Genomic DNA, 20871 nt, shown 5'->3' on the forward strand with positions numbered 1-20871 from the left:
CTAGCCAATACCTCACCACTACCTACTGGGAGTATCTGCAGAGCCGCAACATCTTCACATGCCAGATTCCCCGTTTGTTCGATTGCTGTACTTCATTCCATCTTGTGACTCTGTAAATAAATACGCCCTTGCTTTGGCTAACTCTGAACTTCCTCTCTGTGCCGTTGCGTTTGAGGTCGGTTACAAACCATAACAAATAATAATAATAATAATAATAATATGTGGTGGTCTGGTAGGGATTCAAACCAGAAACATTTCAGCTGATCGATCAACTTTATTATTATTATTATTATTATTATTATTATTATTATTATTATTATTATTATTATTATTATTATTATTATTATTATTATTATCCACAAGGAGATCCACAAGGATCTAATGACCCCTGGGTTTAGAACCACTGCATTAGACGATATATTAAAGGAACACACCAACCTTATGGGAAATGCACTTACCGTCTCCTCCAGAGTCAGACAAAGCTATCCTTCTGCAAGCTAGGCTAGCTTAGCACAAATGAATGGACGCGGATACGGACCGGCTAGCGTTGGGCAAAAACACCTCTCCTGGGTTTTAAGCTAGGCTAGTGGTCCGTATCCACTTCCATTCATCTGAACTAAGCTAGGCTTGCTTGTAGCTGAATAGCTTTCTACTGAACGCAGAGAGGGAATTGGTATCAATTAGGGATGTCCGATATTATCAGCCGATATTGGCATTCAAATGTAATGTCGGAAATTATCGGTATCGTTTATTTTTTTTAACTTTTTTTTAACCTTTATTTGGCAAGCAACAACATTCTTATTACATTTATTGTGAAAAGTATGCATAATGTTGTGTTTTGGGGGGGGGAACCCTGCATATATCGGTATCGGTTGATATCGGTATCGGAAAGAGTTGGACAATATCAGTATATCGGATATCGTTAAAAAAAGCCAATATCTAACATCCCTAGTATAAATCTTATTGTCTGACTCATGGAGAAGACAGTGAGTGCATTTCCCATCATGTTGGCGTGTTCCTTGAAATGAAAGGACATTCATTACAGAAACCACCGTCACTGTCACCGTCTGCAGCGTCACTGCTGTGAACTGTGGAGCAAGTGTTCAAATTGGCCAACATATATTCAGTTGTGATAATAATCAAATTAACAAATGATTCACTATCATCTAGAACCCACCTACATTTTATTGAGCTGTTTACGGCACACACACCCACACACACCCACACACGCAGACATTCAGTCACCGGCTACAAACACATCTATTGGCTCCCTCTCTCATGCACTCTGAGACTTTGTTACGTGAGATAATGTGTAAGAGCGTCTATTCTCATCCGAGGTTTCACTCTTGCCACCGTCGCGGTTGTGACCTGCAGCACGCTTTAAAAAACTAAGCTCCCTGTGACGTGTTGTTTATCCTCAACGTGAAAGTACTTGTGAACCCCAGACAGACCCCGGCCGGCCTAATAACTTTAGCTTTAGTGACCTCATGACAAACCCCCCCCCCCCCCCCCCCCCCGAGAGGGCTCACAGACTAAACCCGCCGCTAAAGCCTTTTCACTACGATTCCGTGTACCGTGTCTGGTGGTATGCTAGGGGTAAACGTTAGCCTGGGTGGAAATTATACATCTAGAAGCTAGATATACATATACCTAATTTATGCAAATGACATGTCGTCAGCTTGTGACTGCAACTTGTTCCTGTTTGCGGACGACTCAGCCCTGCTGGTCTCTGACAAGAACAAGTTACAGGTTGAAAAAACCCTCAGCTCGGAACTAGACAAAATCTGCATATGGCTCGCCGACAACAAACTATCATTAAACATGGGCAAAACAGAGTCCATTCTCTTCGGTTCAAATAACAAACTCAGCAAGACCGACGGCTTCTCAGTTACAGTGGGTGACAATATTGTCACAAGGAAAGATGAAATTACCTACCTGGGTTCCATCCTAGAGGGTAATCTTTCCTGTGACAAAATGGCATCCAATGTAATAAAAAAAGTCAACCAACAAACTCGATTCTTGTACCAGATCTCCTCTCTGTTAAACAAGAATACCCTGAAGACTCTGGCAGGAGCACTCATTCAAGGGTACTACGACTATGCTTGCACCTCATGGTACCAAAGCACCTCAAAGGCACTAAAAACCAAATTACAAACATCTCAAAACAAACTAGTCAGACTACTGCTTGACCTGACTCCTAGTGTAACTGCAGGCGTGTCATAGTGTAATTCAAGTTAAGCTTCAGTGTGAGGTCTTAGTAGCACCGGTTAGAAAAGGTTAGAACGTTCTGGAAGGTTGTGATGTCATAGCAGTGATGTCATAGAAGTACCTTCCAGAACCGGTTAGAACAGGCTAGAACGTTCTGGAAGGTTGTGACGTCAGAGCAGTGATGTCATAGCAGAACCTTCCAGACCTCCGCTCCACAATGTATAAATAGAGAGAAGTTACAAGGGTCGATCGCTCACTTCTCCCCAACCATCAGCAGAGTAACACCAAGACCAGAGTCCCTAATTTCCTCTTGTATTGCATGCAGTCAACAAGGTACATTTGGGGCCGTAATGCGCTTGTAGTTAAGTTCAGTGGGTTAACAACCAACCTTGCAAAGACCGATAATATGTATGTATGTTGTTATGGTTTGATCAGTGATTTATTGTATTTCATGTATGTTTTCACAGTTTTACGGTTCGGAATAAAGATGTTCTCTTCTAACGGAAATAAAGCCAATCAGTAAAGATCAAAGACGGGTTGAGTCATCATTGCAATAGAGGGCGTTACAGTAAAACTTGGATGCACCACGATGGCTCTTCAGTAGCAGCACTACAGTAAGTCTAGAACAGTATCGCTGCCACAACATTCTGGAACGTTCTGGATGAAGTCATAGCAGTACAGGGATGCTAGAACATTACCACTGCCACAACATTCTGGAACGTTCTGGATGAAGTCATAGCGGAACATTCTAGAACATCGAACATCGTGGCATTACATCAAGATGTCTGATAGTGGCAGCCATTCCAAGACGATGGTGGAGGAGGAGCCAACACCGGCGGCAGAGGGCCAAGACAGGCCCAGAGAGCGCAAGTTGACGGCCGCGGCTCAAGAACTGAAGGATGAGCAAAGGACAAAGGTTGCACGGCGGTTTGATAAGTGCAAGGAAAGATGGCAGAAGGCGATGCGGGAAGCTGAGAACAGGGTGCTGGGTACCCCGGACTCATGCAACGTACTTAAACACATCACTACAGTAGTCAAGTCAAGTCAAGAGTTTTAATTGTCACGGCATACAGGTATACAATGAAATGCGGGTGGTCTTGCCCGCAACGATGTGCAATACAGTGGTACATATAATAGAATCAAAAGAAGGAAACAACATTGTGCAGTAACAGGTAGCAGGTAACATGGAGTGACATCTCGGTATCTGTACATAGTTATTTACAGAGCATATGGGACATGCTAGTTAGCTTTGGTAGTGCAATACACTGTTCCTGTTATTCTAATTTAAAGTGTCCTTTCCTTTGGCCATAAGTGTGCGTGTGTGCGACATGAGTGTGTGCCCGCTCATGTTAAAGTGTTAAGTGGCTGCTCGTGTGTGAGCGTGCACAGTGTGCGTGTCGTGTGTGTGTTCATGTGTGCTTGTGTGTGGACAGTTCAATGTTCTGAGCACTCAATGTTCATTGTTCATGGCTCTGATGGCCTGGGGGAAGAAGCTGAGCCTAAGCCGCTCCGTCCTAGTAGCTGGGGTTCGCAGGCGTCTGCCTGACCTCAGCAGCTGAAACAGGCTGTTATTGGGGTGGTGAGGGTCTTTCATTATCCTGCAGGCTCTGGATTTGCACCTCTTGTTGTATAGAACCTGCAGGGGGGGTAGTGCAATACCCGTGGTGCGCTCGGCTGAGCGCACCACTCTCTGTAGGGCCTTCTTGTCCTGTGCCGTGCTGTTTCCATACCAGGCAGTGATGTTTCCGGTCAGGATGCTCTCTACAGCTCCTGAGTAGAAGGACTGGAGTATCTTTCCCGATACTCTGAACTTCCTTAACTGTCTCAGGTGGTAGAGACGCTGTTTCGCCTTCTTTACTACTGTGTCTATGTGTGTTGACCATGTCAGGTCCTCTGAGATGTGGACCCCCAGGTACTTGAAGCTGCTCACCCTGTCCACGGTAGCCCCGTTAATCATCAGTGGTGTGTGCGTCTCCTGCTGTCCTCTCCTATAATCCACGATCAGCTCCTTGGTTTTACCAATGTTCAGGAGCAGGCTGTTGTCCTGGCACCAGCGTTCCAGTACCTCAACCTCCTCCCGGTAGGCCTTCTCGTCGTTGTCCGAGATCAGCCCCACCACCACTGTGTCATCTGCGAACTTCACTATGGAGTTGGAGCTGAACTTGGCCACACAGTCGTGTGTGTAGAGTGAGTACAGCAGGGGGCTCAGAACACAGCCCTGGGGGGACCCGATGCTCAGGGTGATGGTGTTGGAGGTCTGACCCCCCACCCTGACCGCCTGGGGTCTTTCGCTCAGAAAGTCCAGTACCCAGGCGCTCAGGGCGGAGCTCAGACCTAGCTCGATCAGCTTGTCCACCAGTCTGGTGGGGACTATGGTGTTGAACGCTGAGCTGTAGTCAATGAACAACAGTCTCACATAGCCCCCCTTCTGACGGTCAAGGTGCGAGAGGGTGCTGTGCAGTACCTGGGAGACCGCGTCGTCGGTGGACCTGTTTGTCCTGTATGCAAATTGCATAGGGTCCATATCACTGGGGAGGGAGGCACAAATGTGGTCCTTGACCAGCCTCTCGAAACATTTCATGACCACAGAGGTGAGTGCCACCGGTCTGTAGTCATTTGGACATGCTGGGGAGGGTTTCTTCGGCACCGGGATGATGGTAGACATCTTGAAGCAGGCAGGGACCACTGACTCCGCCAGTGATTGATTAAATATGGCGGTGAACACAGGGGCCAGCTGGTTGGCACAGGTCTTGAGTATACGTCCTGTTATGCCATCTGGGCCAGCAGCCTTCCTGGTGTTCACCTGCATAAATGCTCTTCTCACACTGTGTTCCGACAACGAGAGAGCGTCCCCCCCCCCTCGCGGTTGCCCCCCCCCCTCCACAACAGCCGGCGCGCCAGTGACGTCACTAGCCGGAGAGCCAGCAGCGCCACTGTCTACACCAAACCGAGCGTAGAAGATGTTGAGCTTGTCCGCGAGGGAGGCGTCGTCGCTCCCCATTGAGGGGGCGCTGACTTTATAGTCAGTTATTGTCTTCAGTCCCTGCCATAATCCTCTTGTGTCGTTTTGTGCCATTTGTGTCTCCAGTTTATCAGCATATGTCCTCTTAGCAAGTTTGACAGCCTTGCGTAGAGTATAGACTGAAGCCTTATACTCCTCCATGTTTCCTGACTCTCTACCCAGGTTGTAGGCGGTGGTACGAGAGTTAAGTAGGCAAGGCCCTTAATAAGCTGAAGGCGGCCTATGTCCCGACACTGTGGAAAACCTCCTGTGTGGTCCCTGTCCCCAAGTGCCCGTGTCCCAGCACGTCCAAGGACTACAGGCCGGTGGCTCTAACCTCTCATATAATGAAGACCATGGAGAGGTTAGTCCTGGAGCAACTCCGCCCGGTGACCAAACCCCAAATAGACCCACTCCAGTTCGCATACCAGCCCCGACTGGGGGTAGAGGATGCTGTCATCTACCTGCTGAACCGAGCCTACACTCACCTAGACAAGCCGGGGAGCACTGTGAGAATCATGTTGTTTGACTTCTCCAGTGCTTTTGATACCATAAGGCCTGGGCTACTGGGTGAGAAGTTGGAGGCGATGCAAGTAGAGGCCCCCCTGGTGTCCTGGGTTGTGGACTATCTGACGGGAAGACCACAGTACGTGCGCCTACGGAGCTGTGTGTCAGACAGACTGGTCAGCAACACCGGGGCCCCGCAGGGGACAGTCCTCTCTCCCTTCCTCTTCACTGTCTACACCAACGATTTCCACTATCGGTCAGAGTCCTGCCACCTTCAGAAGTTTTCTGATGACTCTGCGATAGTGGGATGTATAAAGGACGGTGACGAGAGGGAATACCGGGAACTGGTAGTGGACTTTGTCACATGGTGCGATAAAAACCACCTGCAGCTAAATGTGGCGAAGACCAAGGAACTGGTTGTGGAGCTGGGGAGGAGGAGGGGTGCACCTGTGACCCCCGTTTCCATCAGGGGAGTTGATGTGGACATGGTTGAGGTGTACAAATACCTCGGTGTGCACATCGACAACAAACTGAACGGGTCAAAACATGCAGAAGCACTATACAAGAAGGGCCAGAGCCGACTCTACTTCCTCAGAAGGCTGAGATCCTTCAATGTCTGTACAAGGATGTTGAGGATGTTCTATGAGTCGGTGGTGGCGGGCGCCTTCTTGTACGCTGTGACCTGCTGGGGCAGTGGACTGAGAGCAGTGGACACAACCAGGCTGGATAAGCTGGTCAGGAAGGCCAGCAGCGTGGTTGGGGTGGAGCTGGACTCTCTAGCGAGGGTGGCGGAGAGGAGGAGCCTCGCTAAGCTCCAGGCCATCAGGGAAAACCCCACCCACCCACTATACACAGACTTGGCTGACAGGAGGAGCATGTTCAGTGCTAGGCTCACACTACCCAAATGCAGCACTGAACGGCACAGGAAGTCCTTCATTCCAACAGCCATCAGACTATATAATGCATCACTGTGCCTCACTGCATCACTGAGCACAGAGCGGCAGCTCAATAGTGGCAGGAGGCCGCGACTAGCGGCCTCCAGGCTCCACAACAGGGGGCAGCGACGGCTGCCAGACATTGATCTAGGACTTATAGGGACCCAAGGAGGACAATACACTACCTGAAGCATACTGCACCTTGTGACACTGTGAATACTGGAATATATATTTCATATTTCATTTAGATTTAAATTATAATTATATTGACCAAATTGTTTACCCCATGCTCAGTATGCTCAGTATATTTTTACTGTATTTATTTCTGTATATTTTATTTCATTTAATTGTATCCTATTTTACTCTACTCTTATCCTAGGCAACTTGATTTGATTTGTGTTATTATTCTAATTTGTGACCTGTCCTGTCTAAATGTTTAAATGTTGAGCGATTTGCAGTGTCAAATTTCCCACGGGATAATAAAAATATTTCTATTCTATTCTATTCTATTCTATTCTATTCTATTCTATTCTATTTTATTCTATTCTATTCTATGATGCTTGGAAGAGCATTGAAGCGCCTGAAAGTAACGCACAGCGCACCATCGACCGCTGCACCCGAGACACAGAGATACTTGCAAAGAGACTGTTCTTACGGGCTAGAAGAAGCAGACGGGATCGAGAGCGGGTCGGTAGCCTCAGGCAGGACAGGCATCAGCTCTCGCCACAGTAACTCCTCCGCATCAAGCAGAAGAATCTCCGCCGCTGCCGTGGCGGCTAGACAAGCCATCGTAGACGGCTTGCGAGTGCAAGAGGAGCACAGTGAAGCAATCCGTAAACTGGTAGCCGAAGAGGCACAGTTAAAGGCACAAGTGGATGCTGACAACGCTGAAAGAAAGGCCAGACAAGAGGCCGAAAAGGCGGAAAGAAAGGTCAAACAAGAGGCAGAAAGCGCAGAAAGACAAGGAGCGCTAGAGGCTAAACGCAGAGAAGGAGCGCTAGTGGTAGCCGAGCTGGAGCTACAGGCAGCTCAAGCAACCAGCCAACGTGACTACCCAGCTGGAGACAGACCGGCGCCACTGCAAGCCCACTCAACCCCAAGGCAGGCACCTCAGAGGGCTCCACGAGAGCAAGAGGGTCAAAGGCAGGAAGCAATTCAGACACTAGACGCTGAAGCTGCACAAAGAAAAGCCAACGAAGAGGCTGAAACCGCGGAAAGAAAGGTTCAGCAGGATGCTGAAGCCGCGGAAAGACAAAGGGTGCTAGAAGCTGCACAGAGAAAGGTTCAGCAGGATGCTGAAACCGCAGAAGAAGAAGAAGAAGAAGAAGAAGAAGTAGAAGAAGAAGAAGTAGAAGAAGAAGAAGCAGAAGAAGAAGAAGTAGAAGAAGAAGAAGAAGTAGAAGAAGAAGAAGTAGAAGAAGAAGAATTAAAGCAATTGGAAACTAGGAAGACGCTAAGGGCTGCCACGGCACGACCGCAAGTATACGATCAGCCCAAAGGTGCAGCTCAAGCAGCCAGCCAAAGTGGCTACCCAGCTGGAGAAATAAATGTGTCGCAAGAGCGAGGCGTCGCTGTGAAAGAGGAAGTCACGTCTCAGGCAAGCGTAGGGCAGCACCACTTTTCACGGCCAGCTGCAGCACCACCACGGCAACCCCAACTGCAAGCTGCACCACAAGCAAGGCAAGACCGGTACCAGGCGCCACTGCCAGCAGAAGCACAACCAAGGCAAAACCAGCAGCGGTCTCCACTGCTAGCTGTAGCAGAAACAAGGCAAGAAGACAGATGTATCGCACTCCTCGATACACAAAGTGACACAACCTTGATCCGCGAAATGACAGCAAAGGCTCTCAACACAAAGGGTGAACCAGGTCAGCTAAAGATCTCGACAATAAGTGAAGGGCACGATGTCGGTAGAACACCGATCAAGGAAGTTGTGTTACCTGCAGATGACATAAAGATGCTGGAGCCTGACGTTGCTGAAAGAGCGTCAGAGGCCACCCCCATCCCCCAAGAGGATCTAAGGTTCCAGTCGAAAATGGAACGCATCAAGCAAAGCACAGAGTCTACACAATGGAGGTATGTGGCGTCGGAAGAGAATCCAGCCGACCATGCCTCAAGAGGTCTCACAGCAGAGCCACTGATAGCCTTTAACTGGGTCACCGGGCCAGACTTTCTTTGGCAGAAAGGGTTACCAAGTGGAGAAGGCAAGGTGGGAGAGATCGCGAGTGACGACCCTGAACTTAGGAAGGCCCAGGTGCTCACCACACGGGTGAAAGAAGTCTGGCCGCTGCTAGAGCGTGTACACAAGTTCTCAGACTGGTCCAGACTGGTGAAAGCTATCGCCAGACTCCAGCGCCATGTGAAAGAAAGGAAAGGTCACCAGCCAAAGTCCTGTGAAGCCACCAGTCTAGAGGAAAGGAGAGAAGCGGAGCTAACCAGAATCAAGATGGTGCAAGAAGCCACCTTTTCACAAGACATACAGGTACTCCAGAGTCACCAAGAGACACCAGTCAAGGGCAGAGCCACTAAGCTGCACCGGTTAGGTCCATTCCTGGATGACCAAGGCGTCCTCAGAGTTGGCGGCCGCCTAACGCATGCCGCCTTACAGCCACAGGGGAAGCATCCAGCGGTCCTTCCAAAGGACAGTCATGTGTCTGGGTTACTCGTCAAGCACTATCATGAGAGAGTGCACCATCAGGGACGAGGGATGACCATGAATGCACTCCGATCCAATGGCATATGGATACTAGGCTGCAGCAAGGCAGTATCATCCCATATCTACAAGTGCACTACGTGCAGGAAGTTCAGACGATGCACGGAACAGCAAAGAATGGCAGACCTCCTGGAGGAACGAATGGAAACCGCTCCGCCATTCACCTACTACGGGATGGAACGCTTTGGACCACGTGGAAAAGTCAAGGTGGGAAGGAGCCGTGTGTCTCTGTCTGCCGTAACGAATGCTCTAGCTGTCGGTGGCTATGACGGGGACAAGAACCCTGGTCCAGGAACCCTGTTCCAGGTCAAGGGTACCGGAGCCTCCGGCTCTCTCAAGATCAACCAGGCTGAGGTTAAAGCCAACAAGCCCGCCAAGAAGCCAGCAGCCAAGAAACCTGTGGAAGCCAAAGGACCCACAAAGGCGGCAACGCAGACGCCTGCTGCTTTCTGGGAAAGACAAAGACGCACCATCAGAAGGAGCTTGACAGGGCTTGTCTTGACCATCTTCCCATATGAAGTTATAGCGGTTGTAAACAGCAGACCTCTGACCACGGATTGGCTCAATGATTCATCTAGTCCAGAGCCCCGGACACCAAGCCACATCCTGACCACGAAGGCCACAATCCTCGCTCCACCTCCTGGACAGTTCGTCAAGGAAGATCTGTACATCGGCAAAGGATGGCGGCGAGTTCAAATCTTATCCACCCACTGCTGGACAAGATGGAAGAATAAGTACCTCCTGCACCTCCAACAGAGACAGAAGTGGACCAAGGATCATAGGAACGCAAGGGTCGATGACATTGTACTCCTACAGCATGAGTCCACACCATGTAACCAGTGGAGGATGGCGAAGGTTATTGAGGTGTACCTAGGGAGAGATGGGAGAGTGCGAAGACTTAAGTTGCTTATCAGCGACCCCAACCTTGATAAGAAAGGAAAGCGCATCTCCACACCAGTCCACCTGGAGAGGCCCATCCATAAGATGGTGACGCTGGTGGAAGCAGAATGAAGTCTCTTGCGCCCTCTATCTTTCTCTATATCTCTATCCTTCTATCTTTCTATCTTCCCCTCTCCCTCCAGGCGCAGGCTGAGGTGATTCGTCCTGTGGAGGCCAAGGACCATAGTTATTGTAGTTATTGCTTTACGTTTTAGGCAGTATGTGGGCAGTTATCGTCTCTAAGTTATAGTAAGAATCATATACAATGCTTATATATGTATAATGTATCATGTATGTTTTCACAGTTTTACGGTTCGGAATAAATATGTTCTCTTTGAACGGAAATAAAGCCAATCAGTAAAGATCAAAGACGGGTTGCAATAGAGGGCGTTACACCTAGAACCCACCTCACCCCTGCACACTTTGCCAACCTAGGATGGCTTAGAGTAGACGACAGAGTACTGCAACTTGCAATGGGCCTGGTCTACAAGATACACTACACAACCAAGGTACCCATGTACATGTCAAAATACTTCCCAAAGGTCAGTGAATACCACGATCACAACACCAGAGGGAGCTCCACAAATCATGTAAAACCCAGATTCGGCTCAAACAAGGGACTAAACACGTTTCGCAATTATGCCACATCAATGTGGAACGCCCTACCCAAAGCTGTAACGGAATGTGAATCACTACCCACCTTCAAAAACACTCTCAAAGAACACCTACGGGAGACTGCAATTCGGAACTGGCCCCTACAAATGTCCTAACCCAGTTGTACAATAAAGACCAAGCATGGCTTTGTCAGTATTCCAATGTACAGTGCCCCCCCCCTACCCAACCCCCCCCCCCCCCCCCCCCCCCCACACCTCCAATGTACAGCCCCACCCAACCCCAACCCACCTACCCAACCTCCTCCAATGTACAGTTTCTATGTCAAATGTATGTCAGTATTCCAATGTACAATGTCCCCCCCCCCTAAACTTTTCAATCAATCAATCAATCATCATAGTCATAAACAGCACGAACTTGAAGCTAGATAAATCACTTAGCAGAGGAGACTGACTTGAAGCTAGATAAATCACTTAGTGGAGGAGACAGACTTGAAGCTAGATAAATCACTTAGCGGAGGAGACAGACTTGAAGCTAGATAAATCACTTAGCAGAGACAGACTTGAAGCTAGATAAATCACTTAGCAGAGGAGACAGACTTGAATCTAGATAAATCACTTAGCAGAGGAGACAGACTTGAAGCTAGATAAATCACTTAGCAGAGGAGACAGACTTGAAGCTAGATAAATCACTTAGCAGAGGAGGAGACAGACTTGAAGCTAGATAAATCACTTAGCAGAGGAGACGGACTTGAAGCTAGATAAATCACTTAGCAGAGGAGACAGACTTGAAGCTAGATAAATCACTTAGCGGAGGAGAGGGACTTGAATCTAGATAAATCACTTAGCAGAGGAGACGGACTTGAAGCTAGATAAATCACTTAGCAGAGGAGACGGACTTGAATCTAGATAAATCACTTAGCAGAGGAGACGGACTTGAAGCTAGATAAATCACTTAGCAGAGGAGACAGACTTGAAGCTAGATAAATCACTTAGCAGAGGAGACAGACTTGAAGCTAGATAAATCACTTAGCAGAGGAGACAGACTTGAATCTAGATAAATCACTTAGCAGAGGAGACGGACTTGAAGCTAGATAAATCACTTAGCGGCGGAGACGGACTTGAAGCTAGATAAATCACTTAGCAGAGGAGACAGACTTGAAGCTAGATAAATCACTTCAATCAATCAATCAAATCCTTTATTTAACCAGATAAGCATCATTGAGATTAAAATCTCTTTTTCAAGAGCGATCTGGCCAAGCAAGGCAGCAGAAAGTTTCAACATAAAAAAGAACATCACAATAAAATACAGATAAAACATTTACATCAAGCTCCAATTTCAGGCAAGTTATCAAACAGGCAAATTATCAAACACAGTTGCACTGACCAAGGGAACTGAGTTCGTAGGATTTTAAAATGGCTTTGAATTCTCCGAGGGTGACCAGTCCTGGTAATTTTAGGTCCTCCTGTATCTTGTTCCAAGATGAACTTAGCGGCGGAGACGGACTTGAAGCTAGATAAATCACTTAGCAGAGGAGACAGACTTGAAGCTAGATAAATCACTTAGCAGAGGAGACAGACTTGAAGCTAGATAAATCACTTAGCAGAGGAGACGGACTTGAAGCTAGATAAATCACTTAGCAGAGGAGACAGACTTGAAGCTAGATAAATCACTTAGCAGAGGAGACAGACTTGAAGCTAGATAAATCACTTAGCAGAGGAGACAGACTTGAAGCTAGATAAATCACTTAGCAGAGGAGGCAGACTTGAAGCTAGATAAATCACTTAGCAGAGGAGGAGACGGACTTGAAGCTAGATAAATCACTTAGCAGAGCAGACTTGAAGCTAGATAAATCACTTAGCAGAGGAGGAGACAGACTTGAAGCTAGATAAATCACTTAGCAGAGGAGACAGACTTGAAGCTAGATAAATCACTTAGCAGAGGAGACGGACTTGAAGCTAGATAAATCACTTAGCAGAGGAGACAGACTTGAAGCTAGATAAATCACTTAGCAGAGGAGACAGACTTGAAGCTAGATAAATCACTTAGCAGAGGAGACAGACTTGAAGCTAGATAAATCACTTAGCAGAGGAGGAGACAGACTTGAAGCTAGATAAATCACTTAGCAGAGCAGACTTGAAGCTAGATAAATCACTTAGCAGAGGAGGAGACAGACTTGAAGCTAGATAAATCACTTAGCAGAGGAGACAGACTTGAAGCTAGATAAATCACTTAGCAGAGGAGACAGACTTGAATCTAGATAAATCACTTAGCAGAGGAGGCAGACTTGAAGCTAGATAAATCACTTAGCAGAGGAGACAGACTTGAAGCTAGATAAATCACTTAGCAGAGGAGACAGACTTGAAGCTAGATAAATCACTTAGCAGAGGAGGCAGACTTGAAGCTAGATAAATCACTTAGCAGAGGAGGAGACAGACTTGAAGCTAGATAAATCACTTAGCAGAGATGGACTTGAAGCTAGATAAATCACTTAGCAGAGGAGGCAGACTTGAAGCTAGATAAATCACTTAGCAGAGATGGACTTGAAGCTAGATAAATCACTTAGCGGAGGAGACAGACTTGAAGCTAGATAAATCACTTAGCGGAGGTAACGGATGTGGCTTCTGTTCGTCCCATCGCATTCCCAGCAACTGTAAAGGGATATTCTTGACGTATAAAAAAGTGGACTAGGTCCGGCAACGTTCCCCTCACTAGCGATTGGACGTCAGACACCAAGGTGGCTGCACTGTTGCAACAGCACAGAAGTATGAACTGGTCCTCGAAAGGAGCAGAAGTGAATGAGGAGCCTGACACCTGGGAGGAATGGGAGGAGTGAAATAGTGAAATATCCCTTTAACACATTCGGGGCCATTGGGATGCGTCTAATAAATCGCTAGAGGACCAGCAAATGTAAACAGACGTGGGGCTGTTTGTAGAGCTAAATCTATACTTTATAGTATTGCTATCTGTCCATTCTCATTGTCAATTGAGTCCATAAACCGTCCCTTCAAAATGGCTTAAAAAGGTTTTTAACCGCGACGGGCATATAGTAATGGCGAGGATATAAAGCATGTTAAAGACTCATTTATTGGACGTGTTGCTCGCGGGCCCCAATAAGAAGAAGAAGTGTTGCTCGTGGAGTTTACATAGAAACAGCGCAACTCGCAAGAGGAGTTATCACAGGCTGTAGAATGCAGGACTGAAGAGCTCACGTTACACGTTGCGCATGTAATGTCTGTAGCCGTGTTTTGATTACGTCATCATCACAACAACACGTTAGGTTACGAACGTAACCCTGTTCTTTGACATTCTGTGATATTTTTCCGGTGCTAAAAGCTAAAACCCTTTCGGCCGAAAGCCGAAAGTGCCTTTTTGAACAATTTTCGGACGATAATTTTCGGTGGCCGAATATTCGGTGCATCCCTACTGACTAGCATCGTGTGTAACAAGTCTCAGGGCTAGATCCACAAAGAATGGATTGCACGGTGCTAATTGCACCCTTACTTACAATTCATTATGAAAATGGGGGACCCTGATGTAAACAAGACGAAAGTCTTTCTCTGGTCTGCATCCGCTTAACAATTGTGTGTATTGAGCCGTACTGTATTGTACCCATTCTGCAATCTGTTAATAAAATGTTCATTCAATCAATCACCTTGTTAATATTTATTTACCTAATTTATGTGCAATCGTTTAATTTCAGCTCAGTGTAGAGAAATGCACCGATACTAACAACCACCTTACTGCACGCGTCTATGACGACACTGTTGACACCATGTATCCGTGACACGCGCGCCCTGCGAAAACACTAGTAGTTTTGGGGGCCTACCACCCCCCCCCTGAAAAAAATCCTAGGGGAAACACTGATACTATTGCCTGGCTGTCAGACACAAGGCAAGATGACATGTCATCCTGGTGATCAGGCTGTTATTACCTGTAGTAATACACATCACTCGTGTAGTAATACACATCACTCGTGTAGTAATACACATCACTCGTGTAGTAATACACATCACTCTTGATGATTAGGCTGTTGTTATTATTATTACCTGTAGTAAATACACATCACTCTTGATGATTAGGCTGTTGTTATTATTATTACCTGTAGTAAATACACATCACTCTTGATGATTAGGCTGTTATTATTATTATTATTATTATTATTATTATTATTATTATTATTATTATTATTATTATTATTATTATTATTATTATTATTATTACCTGTAGTAAATACACATCACTCTTGATGATTAGGCTGTTGTTATTATTACCTGTAGTAAATATACATCACTCTTGATGATTAGGCTGTTGTTATTATTATTACCTGTAGTAAATACACATCACTCTTGATGATTAGGCTGTTGTTGTTATTATTATTACCTGTAGTAAATACACATCACTCTTGATGATTAGGCTATTATTATTATTATTATTATTATTATTATTATTATTATTATTATTATTATTATTATTATTATTACCTGTAGTAAATATACATCACTCTTGATGATTAGGCTGTTGTTATTATTATTACCTGTAATAAATACACATCACTCTTGATGATTAGGCTGTTGTTGTTATTATTATTATTACCTGTAGTAAATACACATCACTCTTGATGATTATTATTATTATTATTATTATTATTATTATTATTATTATTATTATTATTATTATTATTATTATTACCTGTAGTAATACAGGTATCACTATTGATGTGTACAGTGTACAGTTTCTTCGTCAAATGTATATACTCTCTTCTTTTTTCTTTTTTTTACTATTTTTGTATCACAAACAGTACTGTATTTGTAAATCTGGTATGTCATAAATGTATAGATGTAGCAGTACTGTCTATCTGTATGTCATGTATGTTATGATGAATTGAAAACGGGGGACCCTGAAAGTCTTTCTCTGGTCTGCATCCCCAATATTGTGTGTATTGTCTGAGCTGCACTGTATTGTACCCATTCTGCAATCTGTTAATACAATTTCCAATCAATCAATCAATCAATCAATCAATCAAAAGGCTGTTGTTGTTGTTGTATTACCTGTAGTAATACACATCACTCTTGCCAGCGCTGAGTCCCGACTTCCGGATGACTTCTTCTTTCTTCCAGCCAGGAGGGAGAGCGGGACAGTCCATCTTGCTCTTCATCTCCATAATCATTTAATAGCAGTGATATATCCGTGGGGCGGGCGGGGGGGGGGCGAAATCCCTCCGGCGATCGATTCAATAATAATAATAATAATAATAATAACCGTTAAATACCTCCGGTAAAGAAGACGCGGCGGACACCGTGGTGGGTGAGGAGGAATATGAAAAACCGCCACACAAGCGGCAGGCAGGGCTGCTGGGTCCCACCAAACAACTGATATTATCCACAAAACTTTTTTCTTCTCTCTCTCTCTCTCTCTCTCTCTCTCTCTCTCTCTCTCTCTCTCTCTCTCTCTCTCTCTCTCTCTCTCTCTCTCTCTCTCGCTCTCTCTCTCTCTCTCTCTCCTTCTCTCTCTCCCTCTCTCTATCTGTGTGTCGGTGTGTCTCTCTCTCTTTTCTCTCTCTCTCTCTCTCTGCTGGTGTGTTTGAAATGTGACAGTTTCCCCAATGCCGCGCGATGTGTGTGTGTGTGTGTGTGTGAGTGTGAGCTGTGTGTGTGTGTGTGTGAGCTCGTTGTGTGTGTGTGTGCGCGTATGTGCGTCTGCGTGCTCAACGGCGAGTGCAGTGACGTTGTGAAATTTCAGCACCTCGTCATCCCACACAACACTGCTGACCGCCCCGCAGCCCCGCCCCTCCGGGCCGGAACCCTCCTCCTGTCACTTCTCGGATCCGCCCCCTCCCTCCTCGAGTAGGGTCCAGCTGCAGCGCCGGAGAATCATCCTCTCACTGGGCAAGCCTGTGGCAGCCACAGAGCCGCGTGATTACCAAAGAATGAATGAATGAAAACTTTATTTAACAGATTGCAGAATGGGTACAATACAGTACGGCTCAATACATACAATTGTTAAGGGGATGCAGACCTGAGAAAGACGTTTGTCTTAGTTGTTTCCATCAGGGTCCCCCATTTTCATTTCATATAGACATTTATGACATACACAACATACATGACATTTATGTCATAGGGACATATAGGTATTTAGTACTATATGTAGCCGCATTTCTGGCCGCATTTCTGGCAGACGCTCTCTGATTGGCCGACGCCAGTTTCTACACTGGTTATTTTTCAGCTGCTTTTTAATATTCTTCCGATTTCTTTCTCTCCTTGACATTCTGTAATCATAGAATATAGGCCAATGCTAAACCCACTTTTAAGTTTACTACCACTCGGGGCGGCTAGGTGGCGCAGTGGGCAAGGCGCTCGCCACCAACGCAGGAGATGCTGGGTTCGAGCCCAGCTCTCTGCGTTGCTACCAGCTTGGCTGGTCGTTCATACTAATACAATTGGCAGTATTAGGGGGAGGGAAGCTGGTGGGTGGGGATCGGACGTTGTGGACAGCGACTCCTACAGGTCGGTTGGTGCACCTGCGCAGTAGAATCAGGAAGCGACGAGGGCGGCGTGTCCCTCCCACGCAGACCCTCGCCGCCGAGAGATCGCGCTGTGCAGGTGAAAAGATGCGACGGCTGCCTCCTCGAGTACCGGAGGGGACACGTGATGCAAGGCTTCGTCCACATTGCAGCCGGCTTGTGGGAGGCATGGCCTAACAACGTTCGAGACAGGGGAGGGTAGAATTGGACGATACGAAATTGGAGACGGGAGAAAAATAGAAAAATGGGGGGAAAAAGTAGATAAAAAAAAAAGTTTACTACCACTCATAAGTTAGCTTTAAAAAGCAATTCACACTGAACTTTAAAGTGCTATGGGTATATTTTGTGAAAATTATCCTAAAATAATTTGTACACTTTATTTCTAAATTGAGAACACAGGTTAGCATAGAATCAGCTAAGCAATGTACCTGTTTAGTTAGCTAGCTACAGTAGTAATACAGCTAGCCTACAGTAGCCTAGGCCAAAACATACTGCCATCAATAAAAGCACTTGCAGTGTACATACATTAGTATTGTAATGCATAATTGGCCAAACAAACTCAATCTTTGCAACTTCAAAGAAAGCTTGCTGTATTACCTACCTCACACATAGCAGTAGGGTGCAGGGTTACAGCTCAGACTGCATTAAGCCCTCTGGCATCTGAACATTCAAGAGGGGATGTGTCTAAAACAGAAAACTTAAACGGATGGAATATTGTAGTGACGGGCTGCTCAGAGTTGTGCCTCAAGTTCCCAGCATTCTTTGTGCCTCAGTTAAACTAACTTACTCTAACCTAACCTAAAGGATGCATTGGGGGGAAAGTAGGGCCAGTGCAGATTGAGAAACATCCAAATGTTAGCTAGATATAGCCCATCGGTTCCTTGCAAAAACGCAATAAGCAGGGTTTTATTTTGCAACACCCCTAGTCTTCATCATGGCACCCACTTTGGGAAACCCGGCCCTAGTAATCTGCATCACATTGTATCCACTAACAGAGCAGTCATTAAGACACGTTATTTCATTTTCTTGCTATGTTTTCACCACTCAATAGGGCGCTTTAGCATGACGTTTTTCAACCGTGGGGGCACATGGTAAAGTTTAACCATTGGAGGGGCACCAATGGGCATGTGCTCTCATTTTCGCCACAAAAAATGGCATTTAGCGCAATGTTTTCAACTGTGGGGGCCCCTGTTCACGTTTAACCATTAAAGGGGCACCAATAGGGCACATCCTCAAATTTTTTCCACTCAAAAACGCACTTTTGCGTGACATTATTTAACCGTCGGGGCACATGGTCAAGTTTAGACCATTGGAGGGGGACCAATGGGCACGTCCTCTCATTTTCGACACTCAAAAGGGCATTTTAGCGTGATGTTTTCAACTGTGGTGGCACATGGTCAAGTTTAACTATTGGAAGGGCACCAATGGGCACGTCCTGTAGTTTTTTCCACTCAAAAGGGCACTTTAGGTTTAGTCCAATGTTTTCAACTGTGGGGGCACATGGTCAAGTTTAGACCATTGGAAGGGCACCAATGGGCATGTCCTCTCATTTTCTACACTCAAAAGGGCATTTTAGCGCAATGTTTTCAACCGTCGGGGCACATGGTCAAGTTTAACCATTGGAGTGGCACCAATGGGCACGTCCTCTCGTTTTTGCCACTCAAAAGGGCACTTTAGGTTTAGCACAATGTTTTCAACATTTCAACGTTTAACCATTAGAGGGGCACCAATGGGCACGTCCTCTAATTTCTTCCACTCAAAAGGGCACTTTTGCATGACATTATTTAACCGTGGGGCACATGGTCAAGTTTAGACCATTGGAAGAGCACCAATAGGGCACATCCTCTAATTTTTCACCACTCAAAAAAGTGAATACCACGATCACACCAGAGGGAGCTCCACAAATCATGTTAAACCCAGATTCGGCTCAAACAAGGGACTAAACACGTTTCGCAATTATGCCACATCAATGTGGAACGCCCTACCCAAAGCTGTAAAGGAATGTGAATCACTACCCACTTTCAAAAACACTCTCAAAGAACACCTACGGGAGACTGCAATTCGAAACTGGCCCCTACAAATGTTCTAACCCAGTTGTACAGTAAAGACCAAGTATGGCTTTGTCAGTATTCCAATGTACAGTGTACAGTGCCCCCCCCTACCCACCCCCCCCCCCCCCCCCCACCTCCAATGTACAGCCCCCACACACCCAACCCCACCCCACCTACCCAACCTCCTCCAATGTACAGTTTCTATGTCAAATGTATATACACTCTTTTTCTGGACACTTTTTGTATCACAAACAGTACTGTATTTGCAAATCTGGTATGTCATAAATGTATAGATGTAGCAGTACTGTCTATCTTATGATGAATTGAAAATGGGGGACCCTGATGTAAACAAGACGAAAGTCTTTCTCTGGTCTGCATCCCCTTAACAATTGTATGTATTGAGCTGTACTGTACTGTACCCATTCTGCAATCTGTTAATAAACTTTTCAATCAATTCAATCAATCAATCAAACGCCAGACGTACTTCGAGAAACGTCCGTACTTTCCGCCAATCAGCGCGCTTTCTGTGGCTGCCACAGGCTTGCCCCTTGAGAGGATTCTCTGGAGCTGCAGCTGGACCTTATTGCCTCCCTCCCCTCCAGAGAATTGTGTGATGCAACCTCATTTATTATTTTTAATAATCAAATCAATCATGTAACCTGGGATTGTTATGACCACTCACACCAGAGTGGTATAGGTTTTCTAAATGTGGTGGTTCGACAACCTTTGCTTTGGAGAGTGGGAGAGTCGAGAGTATAATAACACGGGTTGTTATGTAACGGTGTTGTTTTGAACGCAGGGAAAGATCATGGTCGTCCCACGTTATATATCCCTGGAGCTCTCGTGCGAAGTTGCTACATTGTTTCTGGGAAGTTCTCAGAAATTATAGGAACCTGTCGCTTGTTTGTTATGTGCAACTTTGGGGAGTAAGTGTAACTGATTACACAAACCAGGATTACAATAATCTAAGAAAAAATAATTGAATTATACAAAAAAATTATTAAAAGTATCTGTAATCAAGAATCAAGAGGTTTATTTGTCACATACATACCAGGGCATACAGTGAAATGTGGGTGGTCATGCCCGCATCAATTGTGCAATAATACAATAATAAAATTTAAAAAAAAAAAACAGGTAAGACATAAGATGTGCATGATAAAAATAGACATGCTAAATTCCTGAGAAGGCACTGGTTCCTATGTACACTACAATACAATATACAATTTTAACTCTGTCATTATGTTATGCTTACTATATCTAAACTACAAGAACCACATCTGTTCTATCCTTAAAGTGACTTTTATATTCCTCATTCCTTTCAAGTGACTTTTCCATTTTGTTAATCTATTACAGTTACTCAATAAAACACACCAATCAGAGTA

General features: G+C 45.7%; 1 protein-coding gene across 1 annotated transcript in view; it reads right to left on the minus strand.

The window, feature by feature from the left end:
* Positions 1-16514, minus strand: part of mbd2 (methyl-CpG binding domain protein 2) — a 149998-nt gene extending 133484 nt beyond the window's left edge. The window contains exon 1 of the mRNA XM_084325723.1: positions 15967-16514. Within this exon, the coding sequence (XP_084181849.1) occupies positions 15967-16085 (119 nt within the window). The 5' untranslated portion in view covers positions 16086-16514. The remainder of the gene's footprint in view (positions 1-15966) is intronic.
* Positions 16515-20871: the final 4357 nt, after the last annotated feature.

The sequence above is a fragment of the Notolepis coatsorum genome, assembly GCF_963971535.1.
Source record: "Notolepis coatsorum genome assembly, chromosome: 12".
NCBI classification, from domain to species: Eukaryota; Metazoa; Chordata; class Actinopteri; order Aulopiformes; family Paralepididae; genus Notolepis; species Notolepis coatsorum.